At 33.0% G+C, this 18,712-nt stretch overlaps 2 protein-coding genes across 2 annotated transcripts; one reads left to right on the top strand and one right to left on the bottom strand.

Annotated features, from left to right (window-relative positions):
* Nucleotides 1–1,674: 1,674 nt before the first annotated feature.
* Nucleotides 1,675–11,540, top strand: LOC148629897 (uncharacterized). The gene is made up of 8 exons (XM_088559430.1): nt 1,675–1,789; nt 3,806–4,030; nt 5,737–5,973; nt 6,726–6,863; nt 8,060–8,188; nt 9,157–9,412; nt 9,922–9,962; nt 10,372–11,540. Exons 1-8 carry the CDS (start codon nt 1,720–1,722, stop codon nt 10,596–10,598), a joined length of 1,323 nt encoding a protein of 440 aa, XP_088415556.1. The 5' UTR covers nt 1,675–1,719; the 3' UTR covers nt 10,599–11,540.
* A 707-nt stretch (nt 11,541–12,247) lies between these two features.
* LOC148629896 (coiled-coil-helix-coiled-coil-helix domain-containing protein 7-like) lies at nt 12,248–18,710 on the bottom strand. The gene is made up of 3 exons (XM_088559447.1): nt 18,524–18,710; nt 12,800–12,898; nt 12,248–12,490 (listed from the first exon to the last, which is right to left on the bottom strand). The coding sequence occupies exons 1-3, from the start codon at nt 18,647–18,649 to the stop codon at nt 12,380–12,382; spliced, it is 336 nt and encodes a 111-aa protein (XP_088415573.1). The 5' UTR covers nt 18,650–18,710; the 3' UTR covers nt 12,248–12,379.
* Between the last annotated feature and the right edge of the window lie 2 nt (nt 18,711–18,712).

Here is an 18,712-nt window from a genome sequence, read left to right as displayed (position 1 = left end):
ACCCTGCGAGATTATAAATAGTTATCAATCATATAATTGAAATATAAAGATCAATGCTGAGCTGAGTACCAATTGGAAGATTTCATGCGGGCCGTGGCGGATAAAAGGGGCAGTGGTTACGATGAAGAAACTAGTGTAAAGAAAGGGATTTCAGGCTATTATTTGTCACTTATCTTTTGTACCTTTTTTTACAAAAAGAATAAAATGTACCTTTTTTACAAAAAGGTAGCATAACCCCCGAAACGATCCTGACGTATTTCATTACGATTACCGCCTCGTGACATCAGAAGCCCTGATCTGACAAGTGAAAATAAAACTTTGCATAGACGATGCCATAGAAATTTCGATTGTACATTTCTCCGGAATTTTGTCATTTTTTGTCTGGTTTTATTGGTTTTTGCAAAAAAAAAAAAAATCTATCTGGCTATTTTAGCCATGTGTATGTTATTATAGTACAGCTGTAGGTGCTCTATGGCCTTAAAAGTGCATGGCAAATGTTTCCTGCACCAGACACGATTGGTGAAATGTATTCTAAAACTTTATCGTTAATGTTAAAGTATGTGATTCTGGAACTAGCTTTTACGTGACACACAGGCGTCTATGGAATAACTTGTAGCACTTGAGCTATAAAGCTTATCAACTGAGAAATATAACTAGTTTAGAGGAGCATGTATTTAAGGATATCATTTATTTCAATGATTGTGGCTTAATGTTGAATGATTTGACAGACAGTTTCGATCCGAAGGTCGATAAATTGAATTTGTGTCACCTTTCCTCCTTGAATAACTTCTGCTTCGTTTGATTTTGATAAAAAGACGCAACACAATATATGAATTGAAAAAAAGACCATTTATTATAAAATGACGAAAACTAAGTATCAACAGGACATCAGCAAAACACAACTACATATACAGCGATTTACAATAAGTCTAGAATAACCTGAATTGTAGAAATACTGAAAGTACATAACTAACCCATGAATAATATATGAGCTGAAAATCAAAGGCGAGGGGCAGATTAATTGAATATCGACCTGAAAATTTAAAAACTGGGAATGGCCAACTAGTAGTTTGTACTTCAAATATGCAATATCTCGGAGAGTTTTGTGTTTATTCGTCTAGGTGTTCCATGGAAACCGATATCGAACTTGGATATTGCGCAAACTGGCGCACTGCTTCGATGCATCAAGAATTTTGGTGTATATGTGGTTTTTAAATATTCTTCGTAATCAGAATGGTGAAATTAAAATTAAAACAAAGAGTTCAATATTAACCATTTATAACAATAAGCATATGTCAGGTTTGAATTCGATCCCCGTACTGTCCATTTATCTCATATTTTTGCAATTTGACGATTATTTTAGGCGTAAAAATTCAAACGATGGATATAAATTGATTCAGTACATGAGTACTTTGATTTATTATTATTTTACAAGCAGTAATACTTTTGAACATTATTTATTTATCATTATTTAACAATCAGTTAATACTTTTCCTATGCTGCCTACCTCTCTGCGTGATAACAATACTGAAATATTTAGCGGAAGACATATAAATTATGTTTTGAAGTAATCCGTATCTAATTAACTGAAAAAAAAACGTGTACCAAGCTGTATTTAGATAAGACTTATTAATCCAGGATATGACAAAACTAGATTTAGTTAAATTGTATAATGTACCATATTGTCAAGTTGATTTTTTATGTTTCCGTGAATGAACTATGCAAGTGAGAATTTTTATTTTCGTTTTTGTGCTTTCCAGTGCTGGATTAGAAAAAGTTTACAGTTCTAGTAAGTTTCATGTGTGTCGTGGTACTTTTACTAAGACATTATGTCATTATCAATTTCTTATCAAAAAGTATAATAGGATTTCTTAACACATAAGTCAGAAACCAAATGTACAAGAAAGAATACACTCGTCAACAATTACCCGATTCCCAGACTCTCATTCGAAAGTTAATACAATAGTACAAAATGTCTCCCATTACGCAGCCAAAGATCCGAATTGAATTTGAATGGTTAATAAATGCCAAGAACCAATCTAATTAATATCAGACCTATCAATTGTCCCATTCAGTCACATACAGTGACGTTATGCAATAACTGATAGGGCTAATTTTAACTAGATTGGCCAAGATTCTGACACGAATGAAAGTGGTAAAAAAACTTTAAAATATTCAGGTAGACATAATAAAGAAGAAATTTATAGGAAGTTGAAGATATGCTTATTTCTGGTCCCTTCTTGGCCTTAAAATTCCGAAAACATTTAAATTTGTACAGCATATCAAAATTTGCAATATATATGATTGGTATTTTTGTATAATTAAGGCACAATTTAGAACAATTTCATAGATATCCATACACTTTTACTATAAAATTATAGCCAGAACGAGGAATATGTTTACTTTTGGCTCCTTTTGCCTACTATTTTCTAAATGAGTGCAGTAAACCCAAGGGAATGACATAATTGTGCAATATCGAAGAGATCTTAACACATACTTATTAAATGTATATAGTTAGTTTAATAAAATGATTTCATTTAATCCCTTTGCCTAAACAATTAGAGAAACAACAGAAAATCAGTAAAATACACCCCTCCTTTGTGGTATGCAATCTCATGATTCAGTTTTATAGACATCCATACTATCTTTTATTCTTCTTCTTCTTTTTTTTTTTTTTATTGCCCTTCAATAACTCTTACCTCTTAAAGGTTCAGGCCTTAGCCTCCATAATCAACTACAGTCTGACTACTACAGTGTAGAATATTTTGGAACAATATCGTAGAAAGCCATGCTATTAAATATATTTATTTTGTTAAATTTGATGAAATGGCTATTTTCACCTTTTGGCCTTTCATTCTGAAAAGGTTGGGCCGTAACCCCAAAATCTACACCAACCTTTTTTTTAAGCAAACCACTTTATGATTGAGGGTGATTGATATTTTTTAAGCCCCGAAATCCTTTTTTACTGAATAGTAAGGAAATAAATTCTAACCCCGGCTGCTACTGAAAAAATACAATTCCTTTCGAGCTTGCGGGAAACAAGTTTCCCACTCAACCAATTCCTACTCCAGCAATGATAGAGGTTGTCTAGCAAGCTGTTTTCTGACTTGGTTGGGGTATGGAGGAACGGATTACCAACTTCCTACATTGTAGGGGTAAACAAAATCTCAGCCCACTTCCTTCAGAAGAAAATGGTATGTGGTTTTAATAAAACAGTTTAATTCTGAAAGTGCCCAACTGGTTTTAATGATACTTTATCTAATCTCGAAACGAAAGTAATATAAAAACTATACTCTACAGTGACGAAAACAAGACGGTAAAATATCAGAAACAGAAGGACAACAGCATTCATAAAAGACAAAAATAAAAACAAGTGAATGAGCTACTCAGATAAAATATTTCTGTAAGGACCGTCCCTGTTTTTTTTGGAACACAAGCCCTCAGGGCCAGATGCAGACACTTTGAAAAGGAGGGTTCCAGCCGAGCTAGGTTCCTCACAAAAAGAGGAGGTGCAAGCTAAGGCATTATTAGCCATTTTTGTGGAACTTGTGAAAATCAAGATTCCATGCAAAAAAACCCAAACTTTCCCTCATTTTAGTGGGACGCCTTAATTTCCTTAGATCCGTGCCAATATCAGTCTAATTGCTACGTATGGCGACGAAGTAGATATAAAATGAAACTCTAAATTAAAAAAAAAAACATAATCTTACTCCGGAAGTGATACATAAAAAAGGTAATATATATATATTATACTCAGTCTGAGAAAAGAAATGCATCGATTTGAGTTTATCTATTTTTGTTCCAGCCAACCTTTTACATGATGTGGAGGATGCAAATATGAGTGGATCAGCGGGTGAATTCGATCCCCATCTAGTTATAGATGGTGAATATTCTCAGGATCGAATTTTTTGTATACAAACGGAATCAAGAGTCAAGGAAGCTTGGTGGCAAGTGACTCTTAGACAGAGGTCGATAATTAACAGGGTCGAGTTATATTCAAAGGACGATGACGAGAATACTCAATTTCAATGTAGGTTCGGTATTTTAATTGTTAAATTTTATTATTAAAGAGATTGGAATCATAAAATAATGGGGCAATATACTGTTGTGACAACCACTTCCCAACTTCAAGTTTTTGTTGTTCTTTTTGTTTTGTTCGTTTTTTTTTTTACAAATAAGAAGATACACAACCTCCTTAATTTGCCGTTTATAGGACGAGCTACAATTAGGAAGTGGTCGGGACCTTCTAGACGTGATTAAAGCAGTATACGTATAATATAGAATGATACCAATCTGCACCTTTTTAAGAACCTGCTCTGTACTGTATTCACGATTTATATTGCCATTTTGAATTAGTTCATGCACTTGTCAACTTATAGTAAAAGAAATCGACATTTTATAAAATGGCTAAATAATATTTTCTTCTTAAACGTGGCATCTTCCTCATGTTAGACCTCTAAAGATACATGCCTAAGAATATTACATGGGTCTATGTTGATCCACGTCTATGTTGATCCAGGTATTCTAGGCTGAATAGTAATTCACCTTCTGTTTTTGAAAAAAATAAATAATGTATGGCCCAGATAAGCAGTACAGGCTATTTATGAATATATGGTACTCAACGGTTGATGTAACATTGTTGCTTGAATTCAAAAGTCTATAAAAAATAAGGGCAAACTTAAGCCGTAAATGTACATTACCCTTGGCTACCGCATTTTGTTTGCGCTTGTTCCAATTCAGGAAATGTATTGATTCGTTTTCACTTTCACTTTGTTTTTTATGTTGCTGGAGTATATGCAGGCAACTATTTCGCTGTACCTGTGTATAATGTTGTTTTGTGACCAGCTACAGCCTGCCTTGTGGTGTGAGGGTTTTTCCTCGTCATTCATTGAAGGCCCATGGGTGGCCTTGAGGTGACATTTTTCATGCCGTATGGATTGTTGTCTCCATATCGATTCTCGTTATATTGTCATGGACACAAATAATTACTTTTTTTTAATATACAGGCATAAAATGCTTTTTGTTGTTTTAACAACACAAGGTTTTTATGCAAATGTGTTCTAACCCACACACCTGCGGAAAGTCTATGGTTTCACATATAGAACGAAACGGTTTTTATAAAAATATTTCACATGGAGCAGCTTGGTACGAGCGCAAAGGTTAGACACATAACAGTTAGGCCGAGTAAGGCCAACGATTCAAGCTTAATACAGTTCTGAATTTGGATTGCGATTATTTTAACAATAATGAAAGTTTACCCTTCTTGACACATAATTCCTAAGCAGCTTAGATCAAAACCCCCAAACTTGATCTCGTGAAAATTCTTTTTGGGAGGTGGCACCTTGTGGTACAGTTTTTAAAGGATCTCAATTATTTGTACTGAATTAATTGTCCTAACATTATGAAAATGCTTGCTGCATTACCCTTTTAGTTCGAATAGATCCGTTCTCTTTTATTCAAGTTATTGTTCTGACATCAAGGAAATGTTTGTTTCTAGTCCTTTATCCTAAACGGTTTACTTTACAGTCCTAAAAAATTTTGGAAAAATTGGTAAAAAAAAATACAAGACGCTAACAAAACTTCATTTTTTGGGCGGAAATTACAAATGAGCCAAAAGTTCAATTAACACATGATTAATATGTCAAAAAAAATGTAGAAAAACGATCCCTCTTTTAATATTTTAAGTCAAGTAGGTTTTTAAAATTGCGACACGCCTGCAATATTTTTTTTTTTCAGCAATGAAGAAACTGGCGGGGTTTTCTATTTATGTTTCTAACTCTTCTCGAGTTCCATCTGGAAAGAGATGCTATCACCATGAAGGAAAAGACTATCCAGAACTGTATCAAGATGTTACGTGCGACGCTATTGGGAAATATATAACCGTAATTGTGACAAGACCCCCTGAAACCCCTTCCGGTGAAATATGCTACACTAGCTACGCTGTGTTGGAGCTCTGCGAAGTGGATGTTCATGGTAAGGACACGGGGTGCATCGGGATTGTTACTATCTACATTGTGTCTTGCAGAAATAATTACGACCAGGCATTTCGAGTCAAGCCATATTTTTATGAAAACCAAAGGCGGGTCCAAGGGAGGATGAAATTGATTCTGGTGGTTGAAAAAACGCAGAGAATCAATAAAGTATATTCGTAATTTAAAATAAAAAAATAAGTGAATATGATGTATCTACCCTATATTTCTTGTGGGTTTGGGGTCCCCTTTGATCAAAACCAATACCAAACCTTACTTTTGCGGTTTGGAACCTTGTAGTAAAATTTTATAAAGATCAACCAACTAACACTTAAGTAATCGCACGAAAACCAAGTGTTTATGGACAACGACGACGAGACGGATTGCTACGCAATACCATTTTTGTTTATAGGTCGTATAGAAAGGCAATCAATAGTTTTCTTTGGTACCGCATGCCGTACCTTAAATTTTTGTCAAATAAGATATTTCACGACAGGCCCCAGAACCCCATGGCAAGGAGTCATTCTCGACGAACCAATCCAGATTTGGACGCTACGCCTCTGAACATGCTGAAAATGTCGGGTTAATGGAAACTTTTAATTAATTGCCGTAAATCAGTAGCCTTTGATTATATTTCTTGAATGCAAGATTAAGAGTACCATCCGTTTCGGAAGAAAGGACTCAAACTCTACCCAATAAGTGCGCCAAAAGATTTTGTTTTTGCATACATATCAATCAAAGATTGTACCGTTTTAGGGTGTCCAGTTGGGTATTACGGAGAAGACTGTTTCAGAGAATGTCCCAACAACTGTATTTCAAACCTATGTGACCCTGATACAGGAAACTGCATATACGGGTGTAGTGAAAACAAATTTGGTCCCAAGTGTGAACAAGGTAACTAGTTTAGCCATATCGGTACTGCATTATTGGATTTTATCAGCAGTTCGAAAAAGTACTGTATTGCATTTTTCATAAAAATGTTAATTCTTGACAGATCCAGGTTGGAACAGTCTCATGCAGCCCTTTAGATAAAAATCCAGGCCATACAGTGATGAGATAAATAAATAATCAGATTACGACTACACTAACAAAAAATCGAATTAACATAATCTACGTGAAACAGTTTTTATTTCCTATCATGAGTATATAACTCCTTAATGCAAGGGGTACTGATATTTGAGGTACTGATATTTGAGGTTAATTTGTTCTCAAGGGACATTAATAAAATTCGTTATGCATCAGACACCTTAAATTGTTAAAGGTAGATCTTTTCGGTCGTCTTACAAAATCACATAGATATATAAATTTACACTGATTTTATAATTTTTAAAATTAAGTAAAAACATTATGTTTAAATTATTTAAAAAAAATGGACATACAAAAAAAAAATGATGGTAAAATTACAGACATTAATTGTATAAAGCCTCTTTTAAGGAGAGAAAATTGGCGGGAAAATGTACTATAGAAATGTAATGGGACTTTTAGTTCTTTTAATAGGAAAAAGGAAAAAATCGGTGATCTTCAATTTTTCTTCTTTCAAATATGAAAGAATGTCAGTAAAGTGTTTTTAATATAAACTTAAAAGAAATTCTATCAACCAATGTTTTGATAGTTTGCGAAATAATGAATTTCTCAAAGAATCCATACAAAAGTTGCCTTTTAAGGCTCAATTATCTCAAAATCAAGTTCGGTGGCTTTTGGTTTTTACATTAAATTCTAAAGTACGTTCATTCAATATAATCTTCCAGAAAAAAACTAGGGAAATTTTATCTACTAGAGATATTAGGTATGATCTGTCTGAAGGCAAATCATTTATTGTGAAATATTTCATACGAAAGAAGAGGTTCCTTAGTTTCCCCAAGTTTTGACAGAAGTATCATGAAAAACATTCTGAAAGCAGCCAATGGTCATAAATATTTCATTTGATGTCGCTGGAGAAATAATGCACATTGTAGTGTGAAAGCTAAGCCACTTCAAGGTCTATAATCGTTATAAAATGAGGGACTCTTATGGATAAGTGCTTGTGTGTAAAAGGTAAAGAATAAAGTTGATTCTGTCTACATTCATAATATTGATATTGGTTTATTTAGACTGCAGAGAAGATGATCAAACATGTACGAGGACTTGTATAGGACACTGTGTAAATAACAACTGTGATGGAGTTGGTGTATGTCTGGGTAGTTGTGAAGCTGGTTGGTCTGGTATAACCTGTGAAATGGGTAGGGCTAAAATTATTTGTCATTGCCTGTCTTCCTTTAAAAACCCTATTGTGCTAATTGACATATCTCTCTAATCCTTAGTTAACACAAATTTCGATTGAAGATTGAATTGAATATTAGAGGAACAGGAAGAGTGGATGATTTGAAGAAATTCTAAAGAGGTAGGGGCTTTAACAGCCACGATCGGCCCCAAATTTCCGTAAAATGTTTGTGTGTTTTGGCATATTATGAACAGTTGGTGTTGCAACAACACTTTGTAAAAATCAGTTTCTTAAACCTGATGTTATGACGTAATTATAACATCATAGTAAGGGGTATTTTGTCGGAAATTATGAAAAAAATCTAGGAAAAGCCCCTAATTTACATTGGTTTTAAAAAAATAGTAACCTCCACAATTCTTCCACTTGAACAAACTATTTTGATATGTTGTGTACAATAAGTAGATGCAAGATATATTAAAAGGAATTTTTGGTAGAAGGGTATGGATGCATTGAATTGTAGCAATAAAAGACTAAAAAATAACTTTTTTTTAAATAATTTTTAAATAAATTGTATCAAAATACCCATATCATGATGCCGTTGCCCAATTTTAGATTTGTAATTTTTAGAATAAGTTGTAAAACAAGAAAAACTGTCTATCAGAAGTTCAAATGCACACATATTCAAGTCAGTAGAAAGTATTTTAATTTTGGGGCCGTTTGGAGACTATAGCCCCTACCCACTTGAGATTTTACAAAAAATGTATTATGAAACAGGTCCATCTCTGTAAGATTAGGAAATCAGTTGACACAAGGTTAGAAAAAAGAACACTTCAGTTTAATTTTTATATTTGTACTATCAGAACTACAGGATAAAGATTGCCGATAGCTGTGTGTATATTTAAAACTTTCAACATAAATAAAGCAAAAATGAGTAACAATTGTGTTTTTATCTTTATCTTTCATAATTCCATTCCTTTAATGTTTAAGAATGTGGACCAGATTTCTTTGGTGAAAATTGTGAACACCAATGTAATTGTCACCATGGTGAATGTGACAAAAAAAATGGAACATGCCCTGATGAAGAGTGCCTTGAAGGGTGGATACCCCCAACCTGCAGCCAGTTGGCTCTGGCTCAAGTAGCGCCTGATGGTATGGTACAATCAACAACATTTAATACAGTTGTGACAGTTTCAGTGATTGCAAATGTATTTCTGTTAGGAATTCTTGCAACAGTTTTTTGGAAGTAAGTTGTATTTTCTTGTTTTACATAGTGAAATAAAAATGCTTATCTAAACCCAGGAAACTCACAATATAAGCATTAGTAACCTAAGTAGACAACTTGTCCATTTTTTCAAAAATACACTTTAAATGAGATCATTTCCTTAATGTAAGGGGGACAACTTCCTTTATTATGAGTGTGCCTGAAAAACATAATTTTTTTTTATTGTGAAAATGTCAAATACGGTGGTAAATCAAGGGGAGGATTCTGTGAACAGTCCACCATTTGTTGGAAAATATAAAAATTTGTGCAAAAGTTTGGCAAAAATGAGTCTATTAAAATCTCGACTTCCTTCTTTTTTTATATAAAAAAAAATTCTGGAACAGAACTCCTCCACATTTTATAAATTTCTAGAATTGTCCTTGTAATCAAAGACAAATTTTACCGGTATGTGTATTTCAACGGTTAAACATGTCTGAAAAAATAATCACCTTCTAACTTATCAATTTTCTACGATCTACATTTGATTTCAGGTTTAAGCTTATCAACAGAATACCAAAAGCAAAGCAAATTGGTAATTCAATTATCTAGTTTTGTTTGTTAATAAATATTTATGTAATTATTGAAAATCAATCGATTCACATTTTAAGTATATCAACTACTGTCATGATAAATAGTTTAAACATATAAGCCTTTGGTTGATTTCATGAAAAGTTGCTAGTGGAAAATTACTTGTACCGTAGGTTTTGATATCATTATTTACATGTAATTTATTTAGGTCGATTACAAAATATATTTTTATCAATAACAAACAAAAAAGTTGTTGAATGTCCTTTATATGTAAATTGAGAGATCGTTTAAAATTAATATCATTTTGCTAAGGTACCAATAGATCAAACTGATTTGTTAGTTTTCCAATATTTTGTAGAATAGAGTGGTATGCACAGTCAATTTTTCTTCTCACAAAATAAATTCTCTTTAAGGGTCAATTCCAAAGAGACCAAAATCAAAATCAACCAAGAAGATATTGGAAACTGTTCAGTATGATGATCTCAAAGAGACCAATAAGGATAGAAAAACAAATGATTACAGCCAACATCTTCCAAGAACAAGTGGAAACTATCTAGAGCCATCAGCACCAAACAGAGGGTCAAAAAGCAGCGTGTATAATAATGATGAAATGGAGGACATCTATTACTCAATAACTTGAAACAAAAAATATCTTCATCTCTTTAATTAATGTAACTATAAAGCAAAGGACATGGGCCAAATTTACTGTGATTTTGTTCATAGAAATGAATTCACAAGTTAATACTATAATTAGGCTCTTAAAATATGTTGCAAACTGATTACCCAAATTAACAAATGACATTATTATAATGAATTTTGACCAAAAACACAAAATGAAAATAATAAGCCTGGGTTGGGTTCAAACCAAAAACATTTGACCACATACAACTTTCAGATTAATTGGGAAATAGATGATATACTAGATGTGTAATAAGCTCTATAAGGTTTAAGGTTTATATGTTTGGTGTTTTTGACAAAAAATTTATACTTTCACAAAAGCACAACATCAATATTCTTACCTGAATCTTGGTTCCCTTGATAAGTCTTACACTATCAAAAGATGTGTTCTTCTTCAATAACCTTCCTCTGTAATGGTGGTAAAGGTGCTACTTCGGCAACTAAAAGTGTCTAATATAAAGACAAATTGTCGAAAACGCATTTTCAACAAACTTTGTTACTAATTTTTGTACTTCTCAACCATCTGATTTTTCACAGATTTACATTTTTAGTAACACAGTGTTCATTTCTATAGATCCCAATGGCAATTTTGTCTTATGAATAAGTTTTGATATTGGCCCTAATTGTGGTCAGAATCCAAGGGAAAATAGTCCAGGTCCTTTGCAATACTTGTAGTAACTGGAGATTCTGCAGAAGAAAAATGTGACTCAAGTGTTCAATTAAACTTGGTTTCCTGTAATTACTGTTTTTTGTTTTTTGTTGTTGTTGTTTTTTTGGTTTTTTTTTTTTTTGGGGGGGGGGAGATCATAATTCAGCTTTTTAGCTTGCTCTTTTCTGTGCACTTTTAATTGACAATGTTTACTTAATACAATCATGTTAGTAAAATAAATGTCATGACTTTTTATATATAGCTTATTCCTACTATATGGTATGTCAAGATTTGTGACTTTACAAATGTAAAATATCATAGGATTGATAAACCTTTTGGAGATCAACGGAGATAAACTCAGCTTAAAACATACCAACACAGTGAATGATACCTCAATAATCAAAATGGCAATAAAGGTTTTTTTTTCGTAATAGCAAAAATGTCCATGCAACTCTTCCAAGAGAAGCATAGAATGCTTACTGTGGAAGTACTATTGTTTGTGGGGTACCAGTTTTCATGGTTTTCATGGGGTAGGCTAACGCACGAAATTTGGTTCCCAACAAAAAGGAGATTTTTATTGATGTGTATACTGAAAACCTCATAACCACAATTCAAGAATCAATGAGTCTGTGTTTCTTCCCTAATACACTAAAATTGGTATCCAGGAATTGAAGTACTTTCACAGTACTTAAAATTAGTAATACTTTTTTAAATGAATCATAGTTGCTCACTTAATATAAAGTTTTGCTCTCTTGTGTTTTTGTATGTATATTCAAGATACTTCTAAACAGGATATCTTATATACTATACAATTTCATGCAAGTTAAGTTTTGAATTTTAAATCTGACACATCTACAAGTCTGCCACAATTATACAGTAATCACATGAATAGAGAGTGTTGCCTGGCAGAAAGATGTTTAATTTCATAACCATTACAAAATGCACAAATAAATAATACCCCATTAATTTAAATATGATTTTAATTAGAATTTTCATTCACATGTAACTGAAATATTCAATCATTCTATACAAAAGTCACAAACTTTCACACATTAACAAGTTCACATTTTTACAAAATTTCTGAAATGTCTAAGCTACCCGTAGCCCAGCTTCTTTGAATATTCCTTTTGTATAGCTGCCCTATCTTCAGGAGGAGGCATACTGGGTGTGATACCTTTTATCCATCTGTCCCAACTGACTTTATTCTGTAAGGCAATGGAATAAAAAATAATGATTTAAGACATTCCTGAAAACTTTCCATATCTTCTTTTCTATAAGTGTAGAATAGAATATACTGTAAGATCCAACTCTCATGAAAAGTTGGTGATACACTTAAGATTTTATATGTAATATCTTTACTGTATAGCAGTAAAAAAAATGTTCAACAAAAACTAATAGGTAGAAAATCAAGTTTTTGTTGTAAGTTTGGCTTTAAATGATCCATTAATACATATTTGGAAAAAAATGCTTAAAAAATTATTGAAAAAAAAATTACATTTGAACAATTTACATACCCAAAATTTCTGGCAATTTCTGTAATTTTCAAAGTGCAGGGTACATTTATCCCTATCATAACCTTGATCTTCTAAACACTGCATGGACATGTCTTTTTCCTGAAATGTACCTATCTTATATTATATAAATGCAAGGCATCAACAAGAATTATTGTTATCAATTAAATGAATGTTTTAGTCACCTGATACATTCTGTTACATACAATATTGCTAACTTAATCACTAATTGTGTCAGTCAGTTTTAAGAGCCACTTATATACATGTAGCTGTTTTATTTCTTGAGTGTAAATCCTGCAACAAAATTAATAAAATGAAATAAACTGCTTCATGGGGTGCAGCTTGATACAAACATAGCTCGAACCTTGAACAGTTTGGGCAACTATGGAACCACCATTCAAACTTATTACAGCTTTGATCTTGATCAGGAAATATGACACAGGAAAAGAATTTGAACGTTTTTTGGTCCCTAAAGGTTCCAGTCACTACATTCCATGGATTATGGTACTTATGGATTTGTGGATTTCCATTCTCTTTTACTCAAGTTATCACCCAGAAATCTGAACAATTCTTCTTTTGAAATATGGCATCTTGATTAAAATTTAAAAGAGATCCATTTACTTTTATTCAAGCTATTGTCTGGACATTAAGAAAAAGTTACTTCTGACACTTTTTAGTCATTGATTTCTAATTGGTTTAAGTCATAGCCTTCAAATTTATTCAAGCCTTTCTTTGGTGATATGGCACCTTGTGGTAAAAAGATCCAATTTCTAACTGGCAAGTTCTTGTCTGGACAACAAGAAAATGCTTGTTTGTGGTCCATTTTTGACCCCTCATTCCTAAACTGTTAAAGTCTTAAGCCCTAAAATCAATCTCAGTCTGACCTTTGTGGATTAAAAAAATCGTGGAGTAAATATGCTTTTTTCTGGACTTACAGTTAAAATTCTATGAAATGCTTGTTGTGGCCCCTTTTTTGGCTCCTTATTCCAAAACTGCTGGGGCCACAATCACCAAAAACATTACCAATCTTTCTTCTGAGGTTTGAAACCTTGTTATAATATTTTAAAAAGATAAACTAACTAATATTCATTCCTCATGCTACTACTAGAAAACAAAGTAACTACAGGCAAATTTTTTTGCAGTCAAATTCAAACCTGACTACAAAAACGTACTTGCATTTTTGTGTCTAAACATAAAGAAAAAGATGTGAACTTACTTCAATGATGAAACTGACATCTGAATAATCTGCATTGCAGCAGATTAAAAGCACGACTTCTATAACAGGAAGTAATTAATTTTTTTAACCATTTTTGTACTTATCATGATAACTAATTCTCTGCTGAATGCTGATAAAAGTATGCGTTTGTTATTTCAATCAAATTACATATTGAATGCATCAACTTTATTTTTTTGCAAGTTTATATAAAACACTGCATGAAATGGTGTATACTAAATATTTTCGTTTTTATTCTATACTACATGTATAAACAGAAGTGAATCAAATTTAAATCCATTTTTAAAATGTATTACAAATGTCCTATGATCTTTAAGAATGCTCATTGCATTTTCAGTCTTAAAAAACAAAGGAGTATCAGAGTGATTTTCAATGGGATGAAAATTCTATAATAATGATCAACATACATTGTATGCACTTAATTCAATTTTCTGGTATGAAAAATATACAATACTTGGGTATCTGAAGCAAAATATTAAACAAATTGGTGTAATGCAAAGCAGGTTGGTGCACAGGGCCTCATCTAGAGGGAGAAATGAGCAAAAACTTTTCCTTGTTTGTGCTTGCTTCTACCATTTGTTTTTGGCAGGGATAAGTATTTGTATGGATTACATAGACAAAAATGTCAATATTATTACTTTTCAAACAGAATCTAATAAAACTTCTCCTTGTCATCAATGTCTAGATTAGGCCCTAAGTGTATATGGCTGCACAAGCATATTTGTCCAACCTACATGTGTACATTTTGATAGGGTTCATGTTGTTATTCTATAAAATTATGCCAATACACAAAATGAATTTACCGGTATAACTTTTTATTATACGATTTATATATAGGATCTAAATGGTTTTAATTTAGTCCCTCCCAAAACCATTTTAGCTTCTGACCATACCTTTAATGATTACTAATTTACATTTAATCTATTTTTTTCATAATTTCTACACCCCTCGTAAATTTGTGCTAGTGGCAGGCTTAGGGCTAATGTCCACACAGATTGTTGATTTTTTTCTGTTGTGGAGAAACTTGCCTAAAAATACCTGTACAACATTGTAGCTATTCCATTTAGCACAATTCTCATTTCATCAGACTCAAGAACTAGAAAACATCACTCTCTCACTACACATCTGAAGATTCTTACAAGTTTTCATTTCCCCCATACATGTGACTATGACTCAATGGAAGGGTAATCAATGGAATCAAGATTTTAGCAGAAATCAAAATAATGTAATCCAAGGACAATGACCAGACATGGAAAACAGACAAACACAACAAAGAACATAAAATAACCAAATAATATATACAAAGTAACAAAAATAAAAACTGGGAGCATGGACCAGGTGCACCGGTAGGGTAAGCATCCTCTGCTTTTCTAGAAACACCCGCTGAGTTGTTTATTTAAAGTCAAGTCCAGGTTAGACCAAAGAGGAAATGAAATCTATGACACATTGAACAAATCAGTTATCAATGCAGATTGATACCCTATTATGATCTATGAGTTCATGATGATGATGACCATAAACTTCTGTAGTGACGACTTCAATGTAGTAACATTACCCTGTTCCAGAAGCCTAATTGTAAGAAGTCTAGCACAGAATAAAAAGTCTGTGTAGTTACGGTAGGCTCTGGCACATAGTATGAGTTGTGATATGAAAACTCCATACCCAGGTGCTGAAGGGATGTTGCCACAGATGAAAGGGAAGTTGACAATATGAAATGAAATCATCAACTTTGTTGTATTGTTTGGCCAATAGTTTTCCTTTATCATCAATCTCTAAGTGTAGGTCAAGATATGAGGCTGACTTCACAGTGTGTAAGTATCCTTTATCTCAAGTTGTTTGGGGTTGATGCTTCATAAGGAATATGTCAGCAAGTAGAGGAGCACAATTTGTTGCCATTGGAAGGAATGCTGACTGTTTGTAGAAAAATATGTCCACCCTACTGGACAAATATGATGTTGATAAAAAACTCCAGCATTTTGAAAACATCTTCTTTGGTATATATGGAAGATGATTTGGAATTGTTTTCAACAAAGTATAATGAAATTCTATCAAGAAATATATATTTGTTTCTAGGTGTACCGTCTTATTGGGAGTAACAACGATGCATAATGTTTCTGAGTTGGGATTTTAGCTGAGTATGGGAAATGGAAGTATAAAGAGCCTACTACATAATGCAGTTGCCCATTCAACCTCAGTAGACATCTTCAGAGAACTGCTTTTACATGCTGTTCTCTCTACCCTAATTTGATCATTCATTACCTCCTGTACCATTTTAATCACAAATGGCTACTACTGTTCTCTGCACAACTTTCTACATGTAAATAAGTTTAATTATTTATTATTAACACTTTTCTTGTAAATAGGCCACACAAGCACCAGAAATTAACCATCAATACTTCAACAGTAGCATACCTGCCAACTTTTGAAAATCCCCATGGGGGTTTTTACACTGGACAACGTGTGAACTGAAATTTTCAAGACATGTTTTGCAAACTGCATGGGTTTTACTGTAGTAATGTATGAATGAGACAATCACTATAGTATAAAAGGGCCTTTTCAGTTGAACAACATGTGCATGCAAAATCATAGATTGAAGTTTGTAAGCCCCTTTTCTTCTTGCGGTAGGTTCCTCCAAACCTAATTGAAATTCTGAACATTTAATTAAAACAAGTGGCTCCCAGGAGCCTGAATTGCTCACCTGGTTGAATTTCGCCTTTTGAGGGCAATAAATTTAACAAGAAGTTGTCCAACAAGACTCTGGTAGAATTTATCATAAGGATCATTTCAGAACTTGAAAGTTTCTTTCTATCTATCACAGTTTTCAAAATACAGACTGAAAACTGTAAAAAAAGTAATTTTTCCCCTTTCATAGGCAATAACTCTTACAAGGAGTCATCTGACAACTTTCATCCCTGAAAACTTTTGTAATCCTAATAATAAGGATCATTTCTATCGAAAGAATTTGGCTAAACCTAACAGTTTTGGAGATACATGTATATGCAAAAAACTACTGTCTGATCTCTATGTTCTATGTTTAGTAACAGCAGTCATGTTTTTTGACAGAACAAAAATTCTCACGTCAGTTCTATGCAGGATACACCAAGGAACATTCATACCAAGTTTGGTTCCAATTGGTCAATTAGTGTCTGAGGAGAAGATTTTTGAAAGAAATAACATTAAAAATAGCAAAAAATGTTGAAAAAGGGCAATAACTCCAACATGGCTTAACGGATTAAAACGAAAATTTTCCTGCAGAAAGACCTCATCATGCTGAACACTTTCCCCCTCTGTCATTTAGCTAAACCTAATGGTTTTGGAGATACATTGTATATGCGAAAAAACTACTGTCTGACCCCTATGTTCTATTTTTTGTAATGGTGGCCATGTTTTTCGACATAAAAAAATCACCACATCAGTTCTATGCAGGATACCCCAAGAAACATACATACCAAGTTTGGTTTCAATTGGTCAAGTAGTGTCAGAGGAGAAGAGTTCTGAAAATATTGTGAACGATGACAAACGACGATGGACGCCAAGTCAGTGATGTCATTAAGTTTTGAAGTATCAGGAGATTTGGTTAAAGTAACAGGAGGAAGGGGTTGTCCCCACAGAAAAAATGGTTGAAATATAAACCATAACCAAAGAACCTCAATCAAGGATATCTTTTTTATCATATATTTATTAATTTATTTTCCGTTGGTCTAAAGTAAAACTACGTAGTCTACAGGCACTGAACTGGCGACGTCTGCTAAATAAAACCTGCTACGAAAACACCTGTTAAATGTGTATTTTTATTTATTAACTCAAATGTATTGTTTGTCATCAAGTTTGCTTCATGTCCCACGCATTTTATTTAATAAAAACTGGATGAATTAAATACTACAAATTCTTCTGTCGTATTTTTTAAGATTTCACTTATTTTTTGCTGGCTAGTAGCCAGTGATATTTAAGCAAGTAGCCGGCCATGTTCGCTGGTTGCTGGTGACAAAATCGGGTTTTAGGACAAATTTGACCTGAAAAATCGTGTTAGCAGGACAAATGGTCAAAATCGTGAAAACATGTTTTAGTTCTGTAAGTTGGCAGGTATGCAGTAGACTGAAAACTATAAAGAAGAAAATACTTTAACACACACAAGAGACATGTTGATAACAATACTGACAACATATTGAATATTGAGATATATTCCTTCCGCATACTCACTTGTATTAGTAAAGGGGTGAATAATTTTTGTGTTAAAAACCCTTACTTTTTGCTCCGATTTACTGACAATTGTTTTGTCATTGGTTCTCTTTGGAGATCAAGCATTTATGTTAACATTTTGAAAGCTATACTTGAATAGCAAGATGCAAAATTCAAAAGAAAAAACTGACTAACTGCTGTTGCTTAAGGAGGCTTAAAGTTGAAATATTTATGAATTTAACTGATTAGTCAACTGACAGTGAAGTCACTTATTTTTCGTGATTTCTAAATTTTTAATCAATCAAATATCCTACTCGACGACATGGATGAGTCCTGACAGCTTCTAAATACTCTTCGGTACGTTTTGCATGTTTCTCTTGTACAATTTTGTGTATTCTCTTCTGTCTTTCAAATTCTTCTTCTGATAAAAATTTAGGCATATTTATGTTATTGTTTACACCGTGGGCGCAGACATCTTTAAATGATGACGTAATCTTAATTGG

This window comes from Perna viridis, chromosome 1 (assembly GCF_037379345.1).
Source record: "Perna viridis isolate PV_CMFRI_1.1 ecotype Kerala chromosome 1, ASM3737934v1, whole genome shotgun sequence".
Taxonomy (NCBI): Eukaryota; Metazoa; Mollusca; class Bivalvia; order Mytilida; family Mytilidae; genus Perna; species Perna viridis.
The sequence above is the reverse complement of the archived record's forward strand: the minus strand, read 5'-3'. Positions and strand labels throughout refer to the sequence as shown.

Coding starts and splice junctions, on each gene's coding strand:
- LOC148629897 (XM_088559430.1), top strand. CDS start 1,720: ATGCAAGTGAGAATTTTTATTTTCGTTTTTGTGCTTTCCAGTGCTGGA. Junction 8,189..9,156: donor TGGTATAACCTGTGAAATGG/GTAGGGCTAAAA, acceptor TTAATGTTTAAG/AATGTGGACCAGATTTCTTT. Junction 9,963..10,371: donor ACCAAAAGCAAAGCAAATTG/GTAATTCAATTA, acceptor ATTCTCTTTAAG/GGTCAATTCCAAAGAGACCA.
- LOC148629896 (XM_088559447.1), bottom strand. CDS start 18,649: ATGCCTAAATTTTTATCAGAAGAAGAATTTGAAAGACAGAAGAGAATA. Junction 12,899..18,523: donor GGACTCATCCATGTCGTCGA/GTAGGATATTTG, acceptor GGTACATTTCAG/GAAAAAGACATGTCCATGCA. Junction 12,491..12,799: donor GAAATTGCCAGAAATTTTGG/GTATGTAAATTG, acceptor ATTGCCTTACAG/AATAAAGTCAGTTGGGACAG.